The sequence below is a fragment of the Buceros rhinoceros genome, unplaced genomic scaffold, assembly GCF_000710305.1.
Source record: "Buceros rhinoceros silvestris isolate BGI_N320 unplaced genomic scaffold, ASM71030v1 scaffold1095, whole genome shotgun sequence".
Taxonomy (NCBI): Eukaryota; Metazoa; Chordata; class Aves; order Bucerotiformes; family Bucerotidae; genus Buceros; species Buceros rhinoceros.
Window position 1 is genome coordinate 50,013 of NW_010413238.1, and position 20,024 is coordinate 70,036.

Here is a 20,024-nt window from a genome sequence, read left to right on the forward strand (position 1 = left end):
ATTCCTGCTTGCTCCTTTCTTGCTCACTTGGGAAGGGCTGAAGCACTGCCTGAAGGCTGCTCTCAGGATTGGAAGGGACATCTAATGCTTAGAGTGCTCCAGGGAGCAGGGTGACGGTGCCTTGCTTGCTACCTGGGCAAAGGTGGATCTGGAATTAATGGACACAGAGAGATGGTGCAATGGGAGTAAAGGAGAAGCGCTCAGGTGCTCTGACAGAGCAGGAAGAGAACATGCATAGATCCAGGGAACAGGACCCACCTCACAATATTTACTCTAAACTGCTTGCTCTGCAGTGGATGGTCTTGCTGCTGATATTTATAGACAATGAGAGAAGAAACTTATCCCAAGCGAAAGAATAATTACTTGCTCATAGTCTAAAACCTATTTGGTCCTTGTTCTTCACTCCTGATGTTACAGGCAGCAACACAACAAATGGAAGATGCCACCATCGAGGTCAGTTATTTGTTGTGACCACAGAGAACAGACAACAGGATGAACACTAAACTGGATTTTTAAATAAAGTATATATGCTCCCCTTCCCCCCAGCAACACTTTCAAAGCCTACTTGCAAACTCCTGTATGATGCTACAAATGAGATCTTCAGTCTTGCTCATAAAAATAGATTTATCAAGGCTATCGTGTGGGACTATTACTACAAATGCACCCTGTATGAGGAGAATCATTGTGCGTAGGACACAGACGAAGAAATCTCATTTACAGTTTCAGCTGTGGTATCTGTCTTACACAGTCAACACTTTTAACTCCACAAGTCTTTGTATGTTTAAAAGCCAAGAGCATATTCTTCCCGTTCCCTTTAGAGACTTGGCACAGAAATACCAGGGAAAGGTTTTAGCATTTTGGATTACAGTTTTCAGTGTGAAAGGGCTACGGTATTTAGGTCAAAGCATTTGAAAGAGACAAGAAAATCTAATGAAAAAATTCAGTCCTTTTCAACATGTAATGATCATACTTCAGAGACCAAAATTACAGGAATGATCACAAAAACTGAAGTAGATCAGCAACGCCTCTTTTCCTCAAACACTCCTGAGTGTTGCCAGCCAGAAAGTTAGACTACATTATGCCACAGCAACTGCAGAATAATTCTGTAGTCTGCAGTCATGCCTTAATTCTCACCCTGGTTTTAGAAGTATTCTAGTGTAGTGTGAGAGGAGCCACAGAAAGTATTTTGCTGCTACTTTTGACAGCTAGTCAGCATATGTTAATATGCTCACTGTATTGAGGAGCCACAGAAAGTATTTTGCTGCTACTTTTGACAGCTAGTCAGCATATGTTAATATGCTCACTGTATTGAGTTTACTGTGTTGTATAAAGTTAATTTCACAAGTGCAGGAGAAAACTGTATTCTCTTCATTGACATATATACTGCAATATAATACAATATATACATTGCAATATAATACAATATATATAACACAAAAATATACATTATTGTATAATAATATCGTAACGGTACTTATGTGTAATCTTTTTGCTTTCTTGTGATTGCATGGATAAAATATAAAATAAGACAGATTGGTAATGTTCTAACTAGAGAAACAGAAAAATCAGTATTACTTTCATGTGGGATCCCAGAAGTGGGTTTTCAAAGGCACAAATGGCAGGGTTGCCTAAATCCCATAGAAATTCGCTTGTAACACATTTATGACTTTGAAAACCTGCAGCTTTGGATTGTGAAAGACCAGAATCAAACCTAAAGGTTCTGGTCTTAATAACATTTTTACACAGCCACCAAAGATATGCAGTTGTTCAGAGAAGACATCTACTCATTACAGAGTATATACATAAAACAAAATATACATTATTATATACATATTAAAAAAATAAAAATGCATTAGTCAAGTCATAACAGAAAGCACTTAAGGACCTGTGTTATTTCATGCATAGGAATAGAGTTGCTAGAGAAATTGCTAGTGAAGAGAAGTAAAAGTGTGCGAGGTATGCAAGCTTTGAGGACACTGACATCTTGTATAATAAGATTTGAATACCTCTTAAGTCCCTTATTGGCATAGATGACTATCATTTCATAGAGGTCAATCTATGTATTCCAGCATGGCCCTCTATTATCACCTAGACAGAAAGAAAAATCTAGTCCCAAACTTAGAGATGAACAGATCTTAGTAGGTTTACGATTCAGATATGAGTAACAACAGCAAGCTCCACAATATAGCAGTTTTTCTCATTGTTTCCAAATCTGCTAGGAAGATTAATTGAAAAAATTGTGTGAAATAAACTATCAAATTACTAAGATGGTTTTTGAGAAAAGGAATAGGTTATCACAGCTAAAATGTTGACTTTTGTTTATAGGTGTCATGAATACAAACAGGTTATAGCACACACAGCCAGAAGAAAAGTATTTACAGCATATCTAACACCCACCCAAAAACATCCATGCAGAAAAAACCCCAAGATCTTAGATTGCAGCAGTGTGTTAGGTTTACCTCAGCCCTAAAATACATCCCCTCTGATGCTGGAGCTGACAGTAGCTGTGGGATCAGCCTGCTCCTTCTGTATGCACTGCATATGAAGAATGAAGAGTGTGGATGCACTGGGGAGGAAGAGCTGAAGCAGGTGGGGGCAGGCAGCACCCTTCCTTCACAATGAAAACACACATACGCCCTATCATGAGCTCAGCAGCAACATCCTGATGTGTGGTTCACATAACTACAGTCATCTCAGAAGAAACAGAGAAAAAGAAATAAGGCTTAGAAACTGACCTGTTTTTCATTTTCATCCTCCAGCCTCAGCCTGTCCTCAATGCAGTTCCTGGCCTGAAGGAATGCCTTCCTTTGAGCCCTTTCTGTCAAAATCCTCACGAAGACCCCATACAAATTTACACTGACAAAAAGGATTGCATTGGCCGCAAGCTGTAAGAAAGAAAGAAAAATAAATTAATATTTTAAAATACAGATTTTTATTGTACATTTTTACTCAGGAAAATAAAATAAAATAAAAATTAAAAAGGAAAAAAAAGCCACTGTCTTTAAAAATTCTGCCTTCCCACAGTCCAAGTGCAGTGAAACAATTACAGCAGCTACCACAATTCTGGGCAAGCAATATTGCGTAATACAGAATTTTGCATCTGCTGAAGTTAATTTCTCTTATGATGATCTGTGGTTTATCACTTCCATTCAGCATCAATCCTTTCATCAGCCCATTGGCAGGTGTGTCCACCTGATAAGAAGTGCAGTATCTTCAGCATTTGTTCAATTGTGAGATGTCTGGGAGACTGAATTATTTTCTAATGCCTTTGTAAAGTAGTGACATTAGCGTCACTTTTTTTATATACAGTTGAAAAGAAAGGCACTGACAAAATCAAAATATGTGCCTGGGTACCCCAAGCTTTCATATTGTGCAGTTTCACTTGGAATATCTGCCTCTCTTCCCATATCTATACTGTTAGTATAGACATGTATTTTTTATATTCTGTATTTTTTGAGAAATCATCCAAAACATTGTTGACATTATCCTGCAGCAGGCGTCTCAGAAGGTGCTAAGTGCTTTGAAATGCTGGCCCTTGACACAAACCAACCCCCTCCACAATGTTGTAAGCAGGGACAATGAATTACTTTGAAATTATTTCTATGAACAGCGTTTGGATGAAGGACACATAAAGGACTCAATTGCCATTCTGGGTTTTTTTATTGTAAAGTTAGTTAACTAACCTAAATAACTTAACAGTGGTTTGCACACAATCTCCCTATCCAAGATAATCTCGTCTGAGTTTTTCACCACATCTCTGATGTCTGAAACCTGTCTTCAGTGTGTAAATTCTGCAATGCAATGCAGCGCTTGTCTAGAAAGAAGGCAATAAGGTCTGTTTACCCAATATCCTTCAGTGTCATTCTCCATATTTACTCTGGTTATTACTACAGCATCATAAGGTTCATGAAACTCATAAAAACCAAAATTTTGGAAATCAGCTGGCACATAAATTGGCCAAGATTTGGTATAATAAGAGCAGAGAAAGACATTACAGCAAATAACTTGACTCATGTTAAATTCCTATGCATCTAAAATACTTCATAAAGGCCACATAAGTGGCATTTATTTCTTAATTCAAGGTATACATTTCAAGCTAGTACATCTTTACTGTTGCATGATCTGCTAGTGTAAATTAGAGATCACTGCCCTTGTCTGCAGTGCATAGTGAGTCCATCTGTGCCAATACCCTAATCAAATTTAAGAAAATTAAAATCACTGATGTGACTGTAAAGAATCATCATTGTAGAGCCCTGCTGATTTTAGAGAGCCTTTGGGAAATGTTTCAACCTACAAAAATAAGAAGGAAGTTTCTGATCTATGAAACTAAAGGTATTACACATCTCTATCTCCTATGATCTCAGTATAGTGTGGAGAATTGAAAGGTCATTCTGAGTTGGTTCTTCAGAGCTTCACGGATTCACAAGTCCTCTAAGTTTTGCCTTCATACCTGACTGTTACTAGTCAACAGGACATCAACAACTTCCTTGCAAACGTTCTCACCAGCACAAAATCAAGATACCCTGTGACAATAAAGGGCACTGTGCCTAGCATTAGTGTTTTCTTCCTCAGATATCCAAAATTCCCAGTTATCTCACAAGAGCTAACACCAGTGAAGAAGAACGGTGTTACAGCTTCCTCCTGAGAGCTGCAAAATGAAGTATCAGTTGCCATCAGTGAGATGAATTTCAATCTAAGAATCTCATATAACAGTTACTTCCATGTGGCTTCTCAGAGATGTTAATACAGATGGTAAAACTTTGAAGATGAAAAGCAGTACATGAACATATTATCTTGTGATACAGGCTTAGCATAAACAGTCTGCAATTCCTATCCTGCTTTATTTTGCTTCATCGCACACAGAGAACTGTTTGGGGTGTATAAATTTTCAGCACAAGTTAAAGCCTACTAAAGTGAAATTACTGTAGAAATTCCAGTAGAATCCTGGACATGAATGCGGCCATACTCACCTTATCCCTGCATTTTATCATGCCGAAGTATAGTGACAACACTGTATTTTAAAGCCAATTCTTAGAAGTGTAATGGAATAAAAATAGAAAGGCTTTATAAAGGCCATATTCAAAGGCAGTAGAGACAGTCCATGGAATAAACAGTCCAGACAGTTACAGACAGTGCAACTGCTTGACCCAGTCCCTATAAAAACAGCTGCTAATAACACTTGGCGAAAAACTAACACAACCTTTATGAACGGATATCACAGTGGCCCAAGACATAAATAATTAACTCTAGAGAGAATTAAAAAAAGTCAACTCAGCTTCTGGTCTTCAACTGGAAGCAGAAAAAGACCATATATTGGAACAATCTGCCAGCTGTTCTGTGACTATGATTACAATTTCACTCAAGCAACAGTGATCACCTGGACTGAGGTTAACCAGTAGGTGGGTTCCTGCAATCATGCAGCCACTTTCAGACTCCACATCAGTAATTTTCTGACATGCTTTGAACAGTGGAAAATAAAACAGAGGCGTAGCTGTCGGCTCTGGCCTGCGGGGAATCAGTAAAAGTGATAAAGCAAGTAAAAGATTCATAGATTTCAAAGTGTGAGAAAAGAAAGTAGGACAGATTGTCTCCCGAGATAAGAGTTACTTCCCTCCACAAGCTGTTTTCTGCTTAATTACTATTTTTTCCCCAATTGCACACTACATACGTCTCTCTCTCTAGGTTTCTCAAATGCATGCCATTTCCAGGTCCCCTTCATTCTAATATGTAAATATGTACCTCTATATATACACATATATATATTAAAAACTTATACGCTTTACGTGCTGAAACTTCCTTGAGAGACTTCCTGTTAAAACAACGGATTTTTGAAGAGGTACTGAGGCGTTCAGAACTGCTGAAATGTAACGGAATTTAATTTTAAACCATTCCTTCATTTTTCACTATACTTCTGCTTTCGAAAAGCTGGAATTGTGGTGTGAATGGGACTGAGAAAGGATGTCAATAGTTACCTCCCCCAGGATTATAATTTAATTTGGCTAATATCTATATTCAATTTATTCTCAGCAGCGTAAGTTCTCACGTTTTCACATGAAGTAGAGAAGAGTGGAATATGTAGAAAATATGGCCAGCATTTCCAGGTGAAGGTTGAAATTTGCAGAAAAGGCTGGACCAATGTAGTTCTTGTATGTCTTAACCCTGTGATACCTGGTAAAATGAGAGGTATGGAGGGCCTGAATCCTACTCCCGGTTTTCTCTGTTGATTGAATTTTACTGCAAATAATTTCTGTGCCGCTATTGTTGTTCATGTTATGCAGACAATGTAACATTTACTCATTCTGTCAAAACACTTTGAGATATGGCATTACTGTGAAATATGAATGTCTATTGTGAGGCATACCTCTGAGGAAAGAGTCATGAACAGCTTACCAAAGTGAGTCAGTGCTTCCACCATTAAAACTTGTGAAAAGCAAGGCAAGACTGTGCTGTTTATCAAAATTGTTGATATCATGATCAAGACCTTTAACAAGTTTAAACAAAAATAGTTTCTCTTTTCCTGTTATGGAAAATGTTACCATTATAGCAGTGTTTTATTTACAGCACAAGACTAGATAAAAGAGAATGCACAATTGCCTCTTGATACAGACATGGTTTTGTTAAGTTTGGTAATTCACTTTTAACTCACTTTGCAACCTTTTGAGAACACTTAGACACTACATCTGCTTCCCCTGCTTGCTGAGGTGGCATAACACCAGAGTACAGAGCTTCTCCTTAGTTACTGACTGTGTCCCAAAAACACGCCCTCTTACCAGAAAGGATAGCCAGACAATTTTTCTCCAGATTAGATTATCTTATTTCCACTTTGAATAAACATCCCTTTCTTTTGTTCATTTTTGTCCTAAAAATGTGGCTTATGCCACATTCTAAGGCAATGTTGTTCTGCTGTGCTATTCTCCACAGTTCCTGTCTTCATTCGCACCCTCCTGAATCTACAGCTTACTCTAAGAAGGGATTAATAACTAGTTATTTCAGTGATAACATGTTGAATGAGAGATGTCACTGTTGAGGAAAATAACAGTAGCTGGTGAAAATAGGGGTGACTAGAACCACAAAAGTTAAGAGAGACCTTGAAGATATCTAAGATGCACAGTGTGTAATTGCAGAAATACACTGTGTCTCTCCCTCTGTTTGACCAAAGTACAAGACACCACTTATAACCACTGCTTAAAATAAATGCCATAAACCTTTCTAAAAAATACAGGCTACAGAAGTAGAGTCATCAAGAGCCATCTAGCTCCCCAGTGTTAAAAAGTTCATTTATTGCATCTTTCTCCAAAGGACACATCCTTTTAACTTGGAAACTTGCACTGGGAGAACAGTTAGTGCACCTCCCTCTAATGTTACACATTGGCTGTTTATCTGCTGTCAGAAGCACTTACCTCTGAGTTTAAGTAGAAAAGATTTATGATGGAATAGCAGAACTAGAACTGATGTAATGACAAATTTTGAATCCTAAATGTTATGTAGTACTGCAGCTTAAAAACATTCTAATGAAGGTATCTACAATTACAGAAGATACCAAGTATTTGCTTTGCTTAAGTCCCAGAGTATCAACTGCCTGCCCATCAATACTCTCGCTCAGGCGTATGACATGAATCTATGACATTAATTTCAGGGTCTTATTTTTGAGATTGTGAGGTGTGGTACTTTTTTTAGTGAATTTCTCAAAGGAACTCAAATTCCATAACCCTCACAGTAGCAACAAATTAAATCTTTATTTTGATGTAGCAAGACTTCCGGGTTTTTTTGTTTGGTTGGTTGGTTTGGTTTTTTAAATTATTATTCATTAGGAAGACAGAAAAAAGCATTTATGCACAAGAATTTTGTTCTTACCTGCTTTTTTTTATTTAAAAAAAAGGGGGGGCAGCTGATTTTTAGGGAATAGGACAAATACCAGAGGACTTACAAGTAATATACCACAGAGCCCTGATAAATAAAATTTTAGAAATAAGAAATAAAGACCTGGGTGGAAAATACTGCAAGCAGCAAACATGCCGAAATACCTCCAAGCAGAATTTCTCAATCACTTCAAACCATTCCAAATAATGAATGACTTCATAAAAGCTGTAGTGGGGGGGGGCGGAGGTGGGGGAGTGGGGGAGAAGACCTAAATGCATAGCAGTATTCTATTAGAAATGGTTGGCACAACTGCCAAGTAATGTTTGAAACTTGCCAAGTATACCACTGGGCTGTTGCACCTTAGAATTAAAAAAAAAGCAGTGAGAAAATGTCCTGATTATCTCCGTCTGAAGCCTTTTTTATACATAGCGTGTGTACTGATACACATCTGTGAGCAGGTTCTTGACAGCATGTGAACAATATTAATTATTCCTTTTGATTTCATATTTGTCTCCACTAAGCCCAGTCGAGGTTAGTGTCAGCAATATTTCCATATATCAAAGCAAACCCTACAGATAGACAACTGGAGATTACTTTTACCTAAGGCAACAAACTCAGTCCAAAGCCCACAGAAGCACCAGAGCTATTGCAGACAGAAGAGAATATCTGAAGAACATTATATGTGAACTTAAAATAATTTCCCAGTCATCCAATCAGTCAAGTCTAGGTACACAAGAGAACTGGCTGATCTCCATGGGTTTTCACTATATGAAAGGCTATGAATTCCTCTCAGATGAGATACAGGAGATATGCTATCTCAGCTGTAGCTTTCTCTTGCTCTGATATTATGGTACTGCACTCCAGAGTGTGTAACAGTTTCACAGCAGAACACCTTAAGTGTAATAACATGGTCTCAGTCACTTCCATCCGTGGAAAGCTGACACAATGACCTACCTAGAAAAAAGACAAAATATTCTTGCTAACTGGCTTATATGTCACATCCTACACATTTCTTTGACCTGGGAAAGGTAAATGTTACTTACATTTCTTTCCTGATTTCGCTGTTGCATTGTTTTACAGTGTATTATACATTACCATAGAATAAATAAGCCCTTAGTTCTGTGCTTTTGAGGTAGTTTGTTATGGTTTGGGGGTTTTTGGACATTGCAGTTGATCCCAAGCATTATGAATAGCTTCTATCTATCACAAAAGACTTGGAATATGTTGCAAAGCCATTTGAATCCATTGTTATAGAAATTATGGCAAGTATTTTTTTTTTATTTGTGCATGTTATTTACTTGCTTGACAGAGTCCAAGTGATAAGCCCCTGAAGCTGTTCTACATCAACCAAAAATCTGCAGCTTTCTTCCTCTTTTCCTATTAGTTAGTATAATGCCACGTTGTGCAATTAGAGCATAGTGAAGTAGTCCGTTATCCAAATTCTGTTTGCATTTGCTGTATGCAATACACAATTCCTTTCCAGTACTTGTCTCCCCAGAAGAATCCATCTGAACAGATTGATACATTTTTTAAAAGCTGCAGTAATTAAATACATAAAAATAAATACTTGTGGGGATACACAATCCAAGCTAGTTTGAAACTTTTGGTGGGAACTATAGTTTACCTTCAGATCTTAAATGCAATTTTTTTTTTTTTTATTTGAGCCCTGTGCATGTAACAGCCTCAGTCTGGCTGCTGTAGACAGGAAGGATTTCTTATCTAGTATACAGCTCTTAGCCTACAGAAGCACAAAATGAGGCCATGGCTTCAGTTCAGCAAGGGTGCCATGTTTTCAGATTGCTACTGCAACAACCCAGGAGGAAGATTGCCCAGTCTGGGTGGGACAGACTCCTTACCAGGTTTCCAGCCATGCTCATTTTGCACCCCTCTGTGTGCTACCAGCCCAGTGAACTCACTTGACTCATGCTCCTGCAGCTTGATTTGGTTATATCCATAAAACACACTCCAGAATGTTCCTCTGCGCCTGGCTTACTGAGGACTGGTAGCTGTGCACTGTTCTGGCAGCTGGAACACACTTCCAGCTTTTCATTCAGGAGCTCTCATGTATCAGCTTTAGCTTAGTTGTCAAAGTGTTTTCTGTAAAAACTCAGAAGTGCTCTACAAAGCTTTGCCAATAAACAGCGCTGGGCTGGAGGACTAATTCTGCCCACCAGTGATAGAACTGGTGACAAAACATGAGTCTTCCAGATTCTGGCTCTGTTCTCCAGACCAAGCTCTGTTCTCCATATCAAGCTCGGTCTTGTCAAGCCTAGGAACTGTGCTGCTGGGGACAAAGTACCAGAGCTTATTACACATGCTGCACAGACACTGCACCACCTGTTTGGTACTCAAGTGGCACTTTCTTGTGCCATTCACAGGCGACTTCCAAACAGAGCTTGAATTTTGCTCATGAAAGGTTGGGTGCATAAAATTTAGGAAATGCAACACCCATTCTTGAAAAGTCTATGTGTTTTTTTAGAATTTAGCTTCAGAGAACTTTCTCAAGATCTGGGAGATGGCCATGGAGGCGACGAGGTTCCCAACTTGTATGTCAGTAAGGTATAATCACAGATGTATCACAGATGAGAAAATAAATGCAAGTTAAGTGCAAGCAGCTGTCCAAATAGTACACTGTAATGAACTCATTGTTAGCAAATCATGCTGAAATGCATTACTTAAGGTCCTATATAGCAAATTCAAGACTTTTTTGGTAACCCAAGCAGTGTCAGGTACACATTTTTCATATCAAGCACAGGACATCATATTTATTTTATGCCACTAAAAAAAGTTTGCCCGTAAAATATCAAGAAGTATACAGAAGTCTTCTAGAAAGTCACCAGCAAATTAAATTGACTGCCTAACTGTGAGGCCTTGATTCTCACTCACTGCTGCAACACCTGGTCCTTTTCCAGATGAATGACGGCAACTGGAGATAGAGGAAAAAGTGCACACACTGCTGCTTTGGCTGCCTGTCTACGGCTAGGCGAAAACATGATTGCATTAAGACTAAACAGATCTCAGTTGGTTTCTCTTTCCAGCAGAAGGATTGCCTGCTAGACCTGACAAATGTCCTCTTGTATCTCTTTTATCATTTTTTCCTTTCCATGCAGATATCAGAAGCAGTTGGTGAATGATGCCACTTCTGGTCAAATGTCCTGAAAAGATGAACAAGTTTGCCTTGAGGAAGCTATATTCTATTAGACAGAGCCCGTTTACTCTTCTCCTATCGTGCTTTACTAATTGCAAGAACTGTCTCTGCAGATAATAAGATTTTTGTTCTGCAGGGTCATTTAAGCTATGGTATCTTCTGTCAGTGCTGGCACTTGAGAGCTTTAATACTGTCGAAGTTTCAAAGGAGCAATTTAAGCAGTAGACAATGCTAGCCATTTTCTTGTTTGATTTTGAAAATTATTTCTACAAAGAGAGCTATACAGTAAGCACTAAGCAACTGATCAAACAAGAAATTGATAGAAGATTTAAAAAATACATTTCCAGTCACTACTGCACTCAAGAGACTTATTACGAAAACAAGAGGATATACTTCTGTTTAATGACTCTGTTTAACAATTGAATTCATTAGTTGAAGGTTTCAGGAGAAGCCAAAGAAATTCTAAACATTTAGGACCAAAGGACCAAGCTCTACTCATTTTCAGTTAGTCAATCCTAAAAGCCAAGTTTGTTGTTAGAATCTTCATGGTGTATGATTTAAAAAAGTTCAAGTGTGCGAAAAACTGGAGGCATTATTCCATGGTTGGGAAGCGTTCCATATAGATTTGTAAAAACCTTACTGCCAGATCAGACCCTCAGAAAGAACAATATGCTAATTTTGTGAGCAACAGGTGCTTTTAAAGAAGTATCAAGAGAGCACATGACTAATACCTTCTTGCATTATATGATCATCTTGTCATGTGTAGGTTTTCTGGTTCTGTTTTAATGTAACATTTTTTGAATGTAAGAAGAAAATATTTTTCACAATATTGTGAATGCCAAGCACCTAAATACATTGAGTTGAACTGCAGAAATAAATCAAAGTATTAAATCACAAACATGGAGGAGTGTAAGAGATAACAGGACATAAATCGAGTATGTTTTTAGAAGAAGAGGAATAAATGGGCATAAAGAGAAAATGGGAAAAGGAAGAAGGAAAATAATGATAAAAAGTCCAACTGAAACATGTCTTCTCTGAGTGGAAACAAAGAGCAAAAGAATAATCAGGGCACTAGAATTACAGATATGATGCCAAATGTAGAGAAAATTTATTTCTCTACATTGTGAATGTAGAGAAATGTTGCGAATATATCTTGTGAATATATTCACAATTTGAACACTCCACTAATTTTTTTTCTTTCTTCTTTTTTTATTGCCAATGTCATATTTTGTTCTGCCTTGTTGGAGAGGGGGTTGGGGTTTTTTTATTTCAATGAAAGAGACGATAGTAAAGTTCACGGACTGCTACTTGAATTGTAAATGACATGCCTTCATGGGATTTTTTTTTTCACTTCTGTAGTTACCAGAATACTCAGAAACTCATCCCAACTTTCATTTAAACAATGAAAGTCCTCCTTCCCACAAACCGTCTGGTGGATCTATCTTCTGCTTTGAATGTCTGGTCAGATCTGCATATCTTAAGGCTGTCCGTCAAATTAAGAATGTGAATAAGAGAAATGCTGCTATTTCTAATGGTACATATTATAAGAGATTGCAAACTGCAGAATTTTATGCCCTTTTAAAGAAAGAGTGGGATTTAACTGAGTTATTGATAATTCTGAACATTACAGAGGAAAACAAAATACATCAGTGATTCCTTATTCTGCTTCAAAACAGATGAGACAGAGAAGACAATATGTTAAGCCCAAAGCAAGCTGTTCATTGGTAAAAAAATAGTAAGAGTCAATTGCAGCTACTGTAATATGTCATATGGCTTCACATTGTATCTTTCTTAACCACACACAAATTCCCTCTTAAGGGCTTGCTGACTGCACTCTTTTTTGCACAAAGAAATGAAGCATACTCAGGGAAAAGAGAATACAAGTGCTTGAAGAGGAAAGGTATGTCTGCAAACATAAAAGTCTGTCTCAGTAGGTATTTTTACTTAAAAATTAATCTGAACTAACACAACCACCAATCACAGGAACACTACTTGTTGTCTTTTAGAGGTCTTCAGCAACTTCTAGCAGTATTTTTTAGTAAATCCAAATGCCAGCTAAAACACTGGTAAGAGACAAAATCCATGACATTCATTCAAAGTTCTGACAACTTTAGAGATACAACCCTGCTCTTTACATTGAGACATAATGATTGCTCCAGTGCACTTATTTTGACTACCTGTAAAATCCCAAATGCATAGTCCATAACCAGTGGGCTAAAGTCTGTCAGTAGTCACTTCACATAGTATGGTTTACTTGCATATCTACATGAAAGTCAGAATGATAGCACATTTTCTGCCTTAATAGCTTAGGCTTCCACACTGTAATCTAAAGACTTAGTTACTGCAGTTATGTCACTGTTGCCAGTCTATCTACATGTCTTTAATATTTTGAAATTTATTTTAAATTCTGTTATGAACGGTTGCATTTGCTATATTGCTTTGCTTTGGCATGTTAAAAAAAAAACAACCTATTTCTTTAAAACAAAATTTTCATATTGAGTAATTAATGAGTCTATTTTTATAGTCAGAATTAATTAAGCACAGGAACTGAGACAAAGAGTGGGATTAAAGTTTTAGAAAGAACTCTGAATAACTTTATACATGTTAACATACATTTGTAATAGTGTTCAGATTACATAAATTATACACAAGTCTACCCTTAGAGACCTGTGTTGATAGGGACATTGCGTGAGACATTTTTCCAGTGTAAGGCACTGCATAATGAGTTCGGTGTAAGAAATATACCAAGCAATTACATTTTCGCCTGCCCAAATTATCCCTGTAAGTTCAGTTGATTATAGGAGTCTGACAGCTGTTAAGCAGTTACTCTGTTCTCACCTCGAGTAGCAGCTTTTCACCAATGCATAGGCAGAATAATTTCTCTAAGTCTGTAAAGTCTCACCATGTTTTTGAATGGACCAATGTGGATGTTGTCTATTTGGACTTTAGTAAGGCCTTTGACACCGTTTCTCACAGCACTCTCCTGCATAAATTGGCTGCCTATGGTCTGGATGGGTGTACACGTCACTGGATCAAAACCTGGCTGGATGGCCGGGCCCAGAGAGTGGTGGTGAATGGGGTTAAACCCAGCTGACAAACAAGTGGTGTTCCCCAGGGCTCGGTATTGGGGCCTGTTCTCAACATCTTTATCAATGATCTGGATGGGGGATAGAGTGCACCCTCAAGAAGTTTGCAGATGACACCAAGTTGGGTGGGTGTGTTGATCTGCTTGAAGGTCAGGAGGCTCTAGAGAGGGGTCTGCACAGGCTGGATCAATGAGCTGATGTCAGCTGTATGAAATTCAGTAAGACCAAGTGCCAGCTCCTGCACTTGGGCCACAATAAACCCCTGCAACATTACAGGCTTGGGAAAGGGTGACTGGAAAGCTGCACAGCGGAAAAGGACCTGGGGGTGCTGGTCGACAGCCGATTGAAGATGAGCCAGCGTCTTCAGGTGGCCAAGAAGACCAACAGCATCCTGGCTTATATCAGCAATAGTGTGACCAGCAGGAGTAATAAAATGTATAATTTCTGAACCAAAGATGAGCCAAGAGCGTATCCTAAAGTAACCTGGGGTAATTATAATGCTAAAATACTCACCCCTAAGGAGAAATTGAGCGTGCTAATTAGGGAACATTCCTGAACCTCCCCAAAATGTTTTAATCATTAGACAGCATACATGTGTATGTTGTAGGATGGATAGGGAAATATGACTAACCAAACAAGCATCTCATACTATTACAAATAGCGTATGCCTTGCAAGTATGGGTTTGCTGGCTGTTGTTAGATGGCTGGCACCAGAATAGAAATAAAGACAAATATCTCAGCTCAGTGTGTGGACTGCCTTTTTGCATGCCTTTGCATGGTGAAGAACTCTTACTAGGGACAATGCTTTGAGTTACTGGTAGAGAACACCACCAGTTCTCCGCGTTTTTGTAGTAAGAACTGCACACACAACAGAGCAGAGCATTTTGAGCAATCAAGATGAGACTACTGATAGAAGTAGGATACAATTATAAGTGGATCAGTAATTTGATCTAGCAATGCACCTCTTTGGCACAAGGAATTGAATTTAATGAGTCAATTTATTTAGGTTATTAGGCTTTGCACAGTCCAAATGGAAAGCCAGTCACCTCACTCTTCAAAGGCACATGTCCTAAGGTTAACCAATGCATGTACATTTCCTGTGCACAGCACAGTGCTGCAAAGACAACACCAGCGGAGCTCCAAAAACTTTATCCACAACAGTGAAGTCTCTCTGCCTGAGAGACTCCAAACTCTCTCAAGTTTATCCTTCCAGGTGCAATGCTGTGCTATTGTGGCCATATTGCTTCTGCTTTCAGTGCTTGAATGGATTCTGTAAGCTCTGCACTATGTCCTGATTGGTGCTGCCACATAGGCATTAAATGAGGAGTGGGAGGCAAGAGAGACACCAAGGCAGCTTGAATCAGCTGAAGCAGAGACTGCCTTGATGCTACTTTTCTTTCTGCTAACTCTTGTGCCTATCCTGTGCCACCAGTCACATGTTTAACTGGCTCTGGAAACTTACCGGGCCAAAAATAACCCACTCTTTACAAATAATCTTATTTTTCAAAATTGTGTTCCTGAGAGATCACGTTTTTCAACTGTAAGCCACATGAGACACACCACTGCATGGAAAAGTGTTCTAGCTAAACAAAATTAATAAAGCAAAATGCCACAGATACTGGTATTAAGTCATAAAGTGTTGGCCCTGGTTGTTTCCGCAGGGAGGCTGATGACTATTATGAAGATGCTGACTTTGAAGATGCATAGTGCATTTAAGTTAGTTACAGTGGCGAAAGAACCTAGAAAAGGTCTTCAAACATCAAGGTTATTTAACAGTACAGCTACAAAACAGCAAGATGGAACCAATGTTCTTTCTAAGCTCCAGATTATCAAGAACATCCACTTCAGGAGAATAGTCCAGGCTATCCTGGACCTATAATAAACCTACATTCTGAACCTGACAGTGATTTCTCAGGGATCTGGTCCCCTGACCACACACGTCTCATCCATATTGCTCATACAGAATTGCCTCCAAACTGAGACAAACTACGGACTAAAGTACAGTAAATGCCTACTGCCACCATGTTGCCTATGGACTGGCAAAGTCTGAGATCCGCAGCACTGGAACTGTGCTCTGAAAGGTGCTAAAGGCTCTCCTGAAAGATCCTAAACATGCAGCAAAGCAGTTCACTACATGGAGAAAGAATAGTTTGCATCAGAGCTGCAGTCTGAGGGTGCCAAGGGCTACAGCACAAAGCTTTGGGAAATTGCACAGAATTAGAATACAAGGAAGAAAAACTGAGTAGCATTTAATTTAAAAAGGTAGATGTTTCATGGAAGAAAGCTCAGAGTAAAGACGTTATGCTTTCAAACTGTTGGGGTTTTTTGCTTGTTTTGTGGGTTTTTTTAACCCCAGCTGAAAGGGGAGGAAATTTCATTACTGGATTACAAGGGAGAATATGTTTAGGCCCAAAATAATGTCACCAGGGAATATTTTGTGTTTTCATAAAGACTCTAAATATTTTGTATCATTATTGTAAAGTATATACACCCAAAGTACCATTCTATTAAAGTGGGCCATACTATAATAATCACGATGATGATTACGGGTTCAGTGAAAAAATATTAAAGGTGCACAAATTACAGACACAAGTATTTGAAAGTTACACACACTACCATCAAGTCTGCATCATGAAGCCACAAGTAAAGATGTAAAACAATCAGCTGCAAAGAAATGTTCATGTCCAATGTTCTAAGCATAGATAGGCAGACAAGTAGTAGACAAGCTGCCTATTTTTAAGGCCTAAAGACAGAGTGACAAGAGCAATACTGCTGTTATCTAGGGTTCATTTGAAAAACCCAGTCAGATAAGCAAAATCCAAGAACAACAAATCAACCATCCAATATAGATGATGTAAATGGTATCGGTACTAGACAGCTAGGAAACAAAGCAGGTCAGCCATCGCTTTCTAGGACTAACAGAACCGAACAGAAGATCAAGGGATGAACCATCTAACTACAGTACCTTGTGAACAGATGCCCGCCCACCCACCACAGACATCACATGAAGAGATAAGAAGTGAAACAACCAAAACCACAGTTCCCAAATGGAATAATTCTTCACAAAAGATCAAAGCTCAAAGTCAATGTTTTCAGCAGTTGCTGAAGGTTATAAATATCATGTGGTATTTTGATAACATTTTTTATTTTAAATAAGCACTCTGGGAGAAGAGTACAAATATCAAATGTCTGTTGCAAAGACATGTCATACAGTTCCAATTCAGCAATATTTAATTCAACTGCTGCACAACGGCTTTTATTAAAAAAAAAATTCAACACCTTTTTACTGGCTTTCTTTGTCGAACAACAGATTGCTCTGGAAATTTTTACCCCGCAATGGCACTTTGGCAAGCCTGATGAGGAATTCAGATGTACTGAGATGGACCATGGCTTGGAACTGCTAAAGAAAAGCTAATGTCAAGGCCATCAGCTGTGGTATTAAAACTACTGCACAAGCAATTTTTTTGTCATGTGGAGATAAAGGTAGTTGATGGGGCCTATGATGAAATACAAGCAGGAATACATGCAAGAACTTTGTATTTTTGCCTTTGTCCAAAACAGGATTATGCATTTGACTCGAGAGATAGGATGTTTCTACCCCCTGTCTCCAAGAAGGATGCAGGCATCACGGCACTGATGACAAAACCAACTGAATGGATCTAGCAGCTCAAGTGATAGATCTTTCCATTTGGATTTCTGTAATGCAGAGCCACTGCTCGACAGATCTGCTGAGTAAGAAAAAGAAAAGAACTGAACCAAATGATGGGTGGGACAGACTGAACCAAACAGAGCCAGACAGACCTCTCTCACAAGCTCTCACAAGCCTGGGAATAGTGGCACACCATGCTCTGCACAATAATTAAGATGAAAGAATAATCTGTGGAAAAAAGCAAAGCCTCCTCTGTTCTCACCACCTAAAAGAGAAGCCATTCACAGAGTAATGGGTTATGGGAAAGGGACCTTGGCTGAGCTGGTGGTGTGAGAAGTGACTGATATACAAAATGCAACTACACACATCCCTGCCTGTATGTCACTGCACAAAGTGCTGCAATGGAGAGGTGTGACATGCTAGCTCTGAAAAAAACAGGATTGGTTTCACAGTGTTTTGTATAACCAACTTGATGTATTCACTGTTGAGATATTTTATGTATATATACAAATATATGAAAGAATCTCAAAGCTCCACTGTGAGACACTACATGGCAAAGGACGAAGACCAAGACCAAAAATAGATCACGGAGAAAGAAATGAGGTTAGCCCTGTAACCCTGTCAAGAGATTCAAAATAGCACAGTAGGAAATCCATAGAAGAGTAAATCCCTTTCATCCCATGCAGTTATCCCTTGTTACACAGTTGGTTTTGGCTATTTCCTTTCAAGATGTAAAGGCCTAGATACTTCTCTGCAGAAATTATAAGTTTGCCTGGGTATAACACAATAATTAATAATTCTGAGTTATCTAAAATGCAAATCAGGCTGCCAGATACATTCCATTAATGATCCTTTTAAAGTTAGAACAGCACTTTCAGAGAAATAATTTCCTCACAAATGTAGGTCAGTGACTGAATTCCACTGATCAGACAACTGGAATATCTTAACCTACTTAAAGGAGTTTAAATTTAAACTTCTTTCCAAAATAATCCATTGCAAAATGGTATGTGTGTAAGTATATATATATGTGTGTATATGTGTGTGACACCTATATGCATGTGACATATCTAAGCATATATATATGCGTGTGTGTGACATCAGTACGTTATATACATATGTTTTATACACGTATATGTAATATCGACACACATATATATTCCTAATTCCAACTTAGAATGACTGAAAAAGTCATCCCAAATATTATCATAAAATTGAAACATATAAAATATAAAACATCAAGGGCAATAGCCCTCAATTCCTTCTAATTACAACTCAAGCCAGATTTTCATGCGGCCCTGCCATATTGTCCGCTCTCACTTCATGTAGCCAATGTTTCACAGCTTTGCGAGCGAGCAGGAGATGCTAATGCTCTGATACAATTCAATATGAAATATCGTTTTAGACATGCTCTATTTGTTTTTCTAATTAAGCGCTTAGCCAATCCACACAGCAATATGGACACCTGTAACTCTGTGAGTGTACATCAGCTTCTTCACTCCTGCAAATGACTCCCACCTTCCTGGAAACTCACAGGCAAACCTCCCACCTCTCAAATGCAGACGGTATTAATTATCAGAAAGGACCTAAATGCTTACAACAGGGATTTAACATTTTCATCAACATGCTTAAGTTAAAAAATAGGTGGAATAAGGGCAGTGTTTGCCAAAATAGAACCAGAAGTACTGTGAAATTTTCATGCAATTCTGCTTTAAACAGTTACTAAAAGATATTCCTATTGCCAAGTGATGTACTATGTACATATCGTTAAATTAGGTCCAATTTTTATACAGCAGCTATCTACTCATCAAACGAACCATGACTCTAATTTCTACCCTCACTTCTAACCTTGCAAACCAAAGGACTTCTAGTCAGGATGAAAAGAGCAGCACTGCAGCATCGTCTGCAGTGGACTCTCCAGTTTGAGATTGTTGTGCTTAGATGTTGGCCCTTCCAAGGACTTGTGAATTAGAACAGAATACAATCCACAGTGCAAAAAATTGTGATGTTCACAGCATGTCAGAAGTATGAGCTGGTTTGGTAGTCCTTGAAGCTAAGCCACTGGCAGTATCTGTCCTACCCCTAACCTCCATCTGAGGGGCAACAACAACTGTGCTGAGCAAACTGGCACCATGGGTCTGATGGTCACGCTCCGCCCTACCTGCCTTGCTGCTACCACCACCAGTACGGCCAGTCTGCAAGGGAAATACCAGTTCATTTTAATTACTGGGCTGAATAACCAGTGCATGGCAACTGTGTGATGATTACTGGCAAAATTGTAATC

The 20,024-nt window shown here is 38.6% G+C and overlaps 1 protein-coding gene across 1 annotated transcript in view; it reads right to left on the reverse strand.

Annotated features, from left to right (window-relative positions):
- The window catches only part of LOC104493882 (adenylate cyclase type 1-like), a 47,400-nt gene extending 42,409 nt beyond the window's left edge, over positions 1-4,991 (reverse strand). The window contains exons 1-2 of the mRNA XM_010136644.1: positions 4,971-4,991; positions 2,736-2,885 (exon numbers count right to left, since the gene is read on the reverse strand). Of these exons, the coding sequence (XP_010134946.1) occupies positions 2,736-2,885; positions 4,971-4,991 (171 nt within the window). The remainder of the gene's footprint in view (positions 1-2,735; positions 2,886-4,970) is intronic.
- Between the last annotated feature and the right edge of the window lie 15,033 nt (positions 4,992-20,024).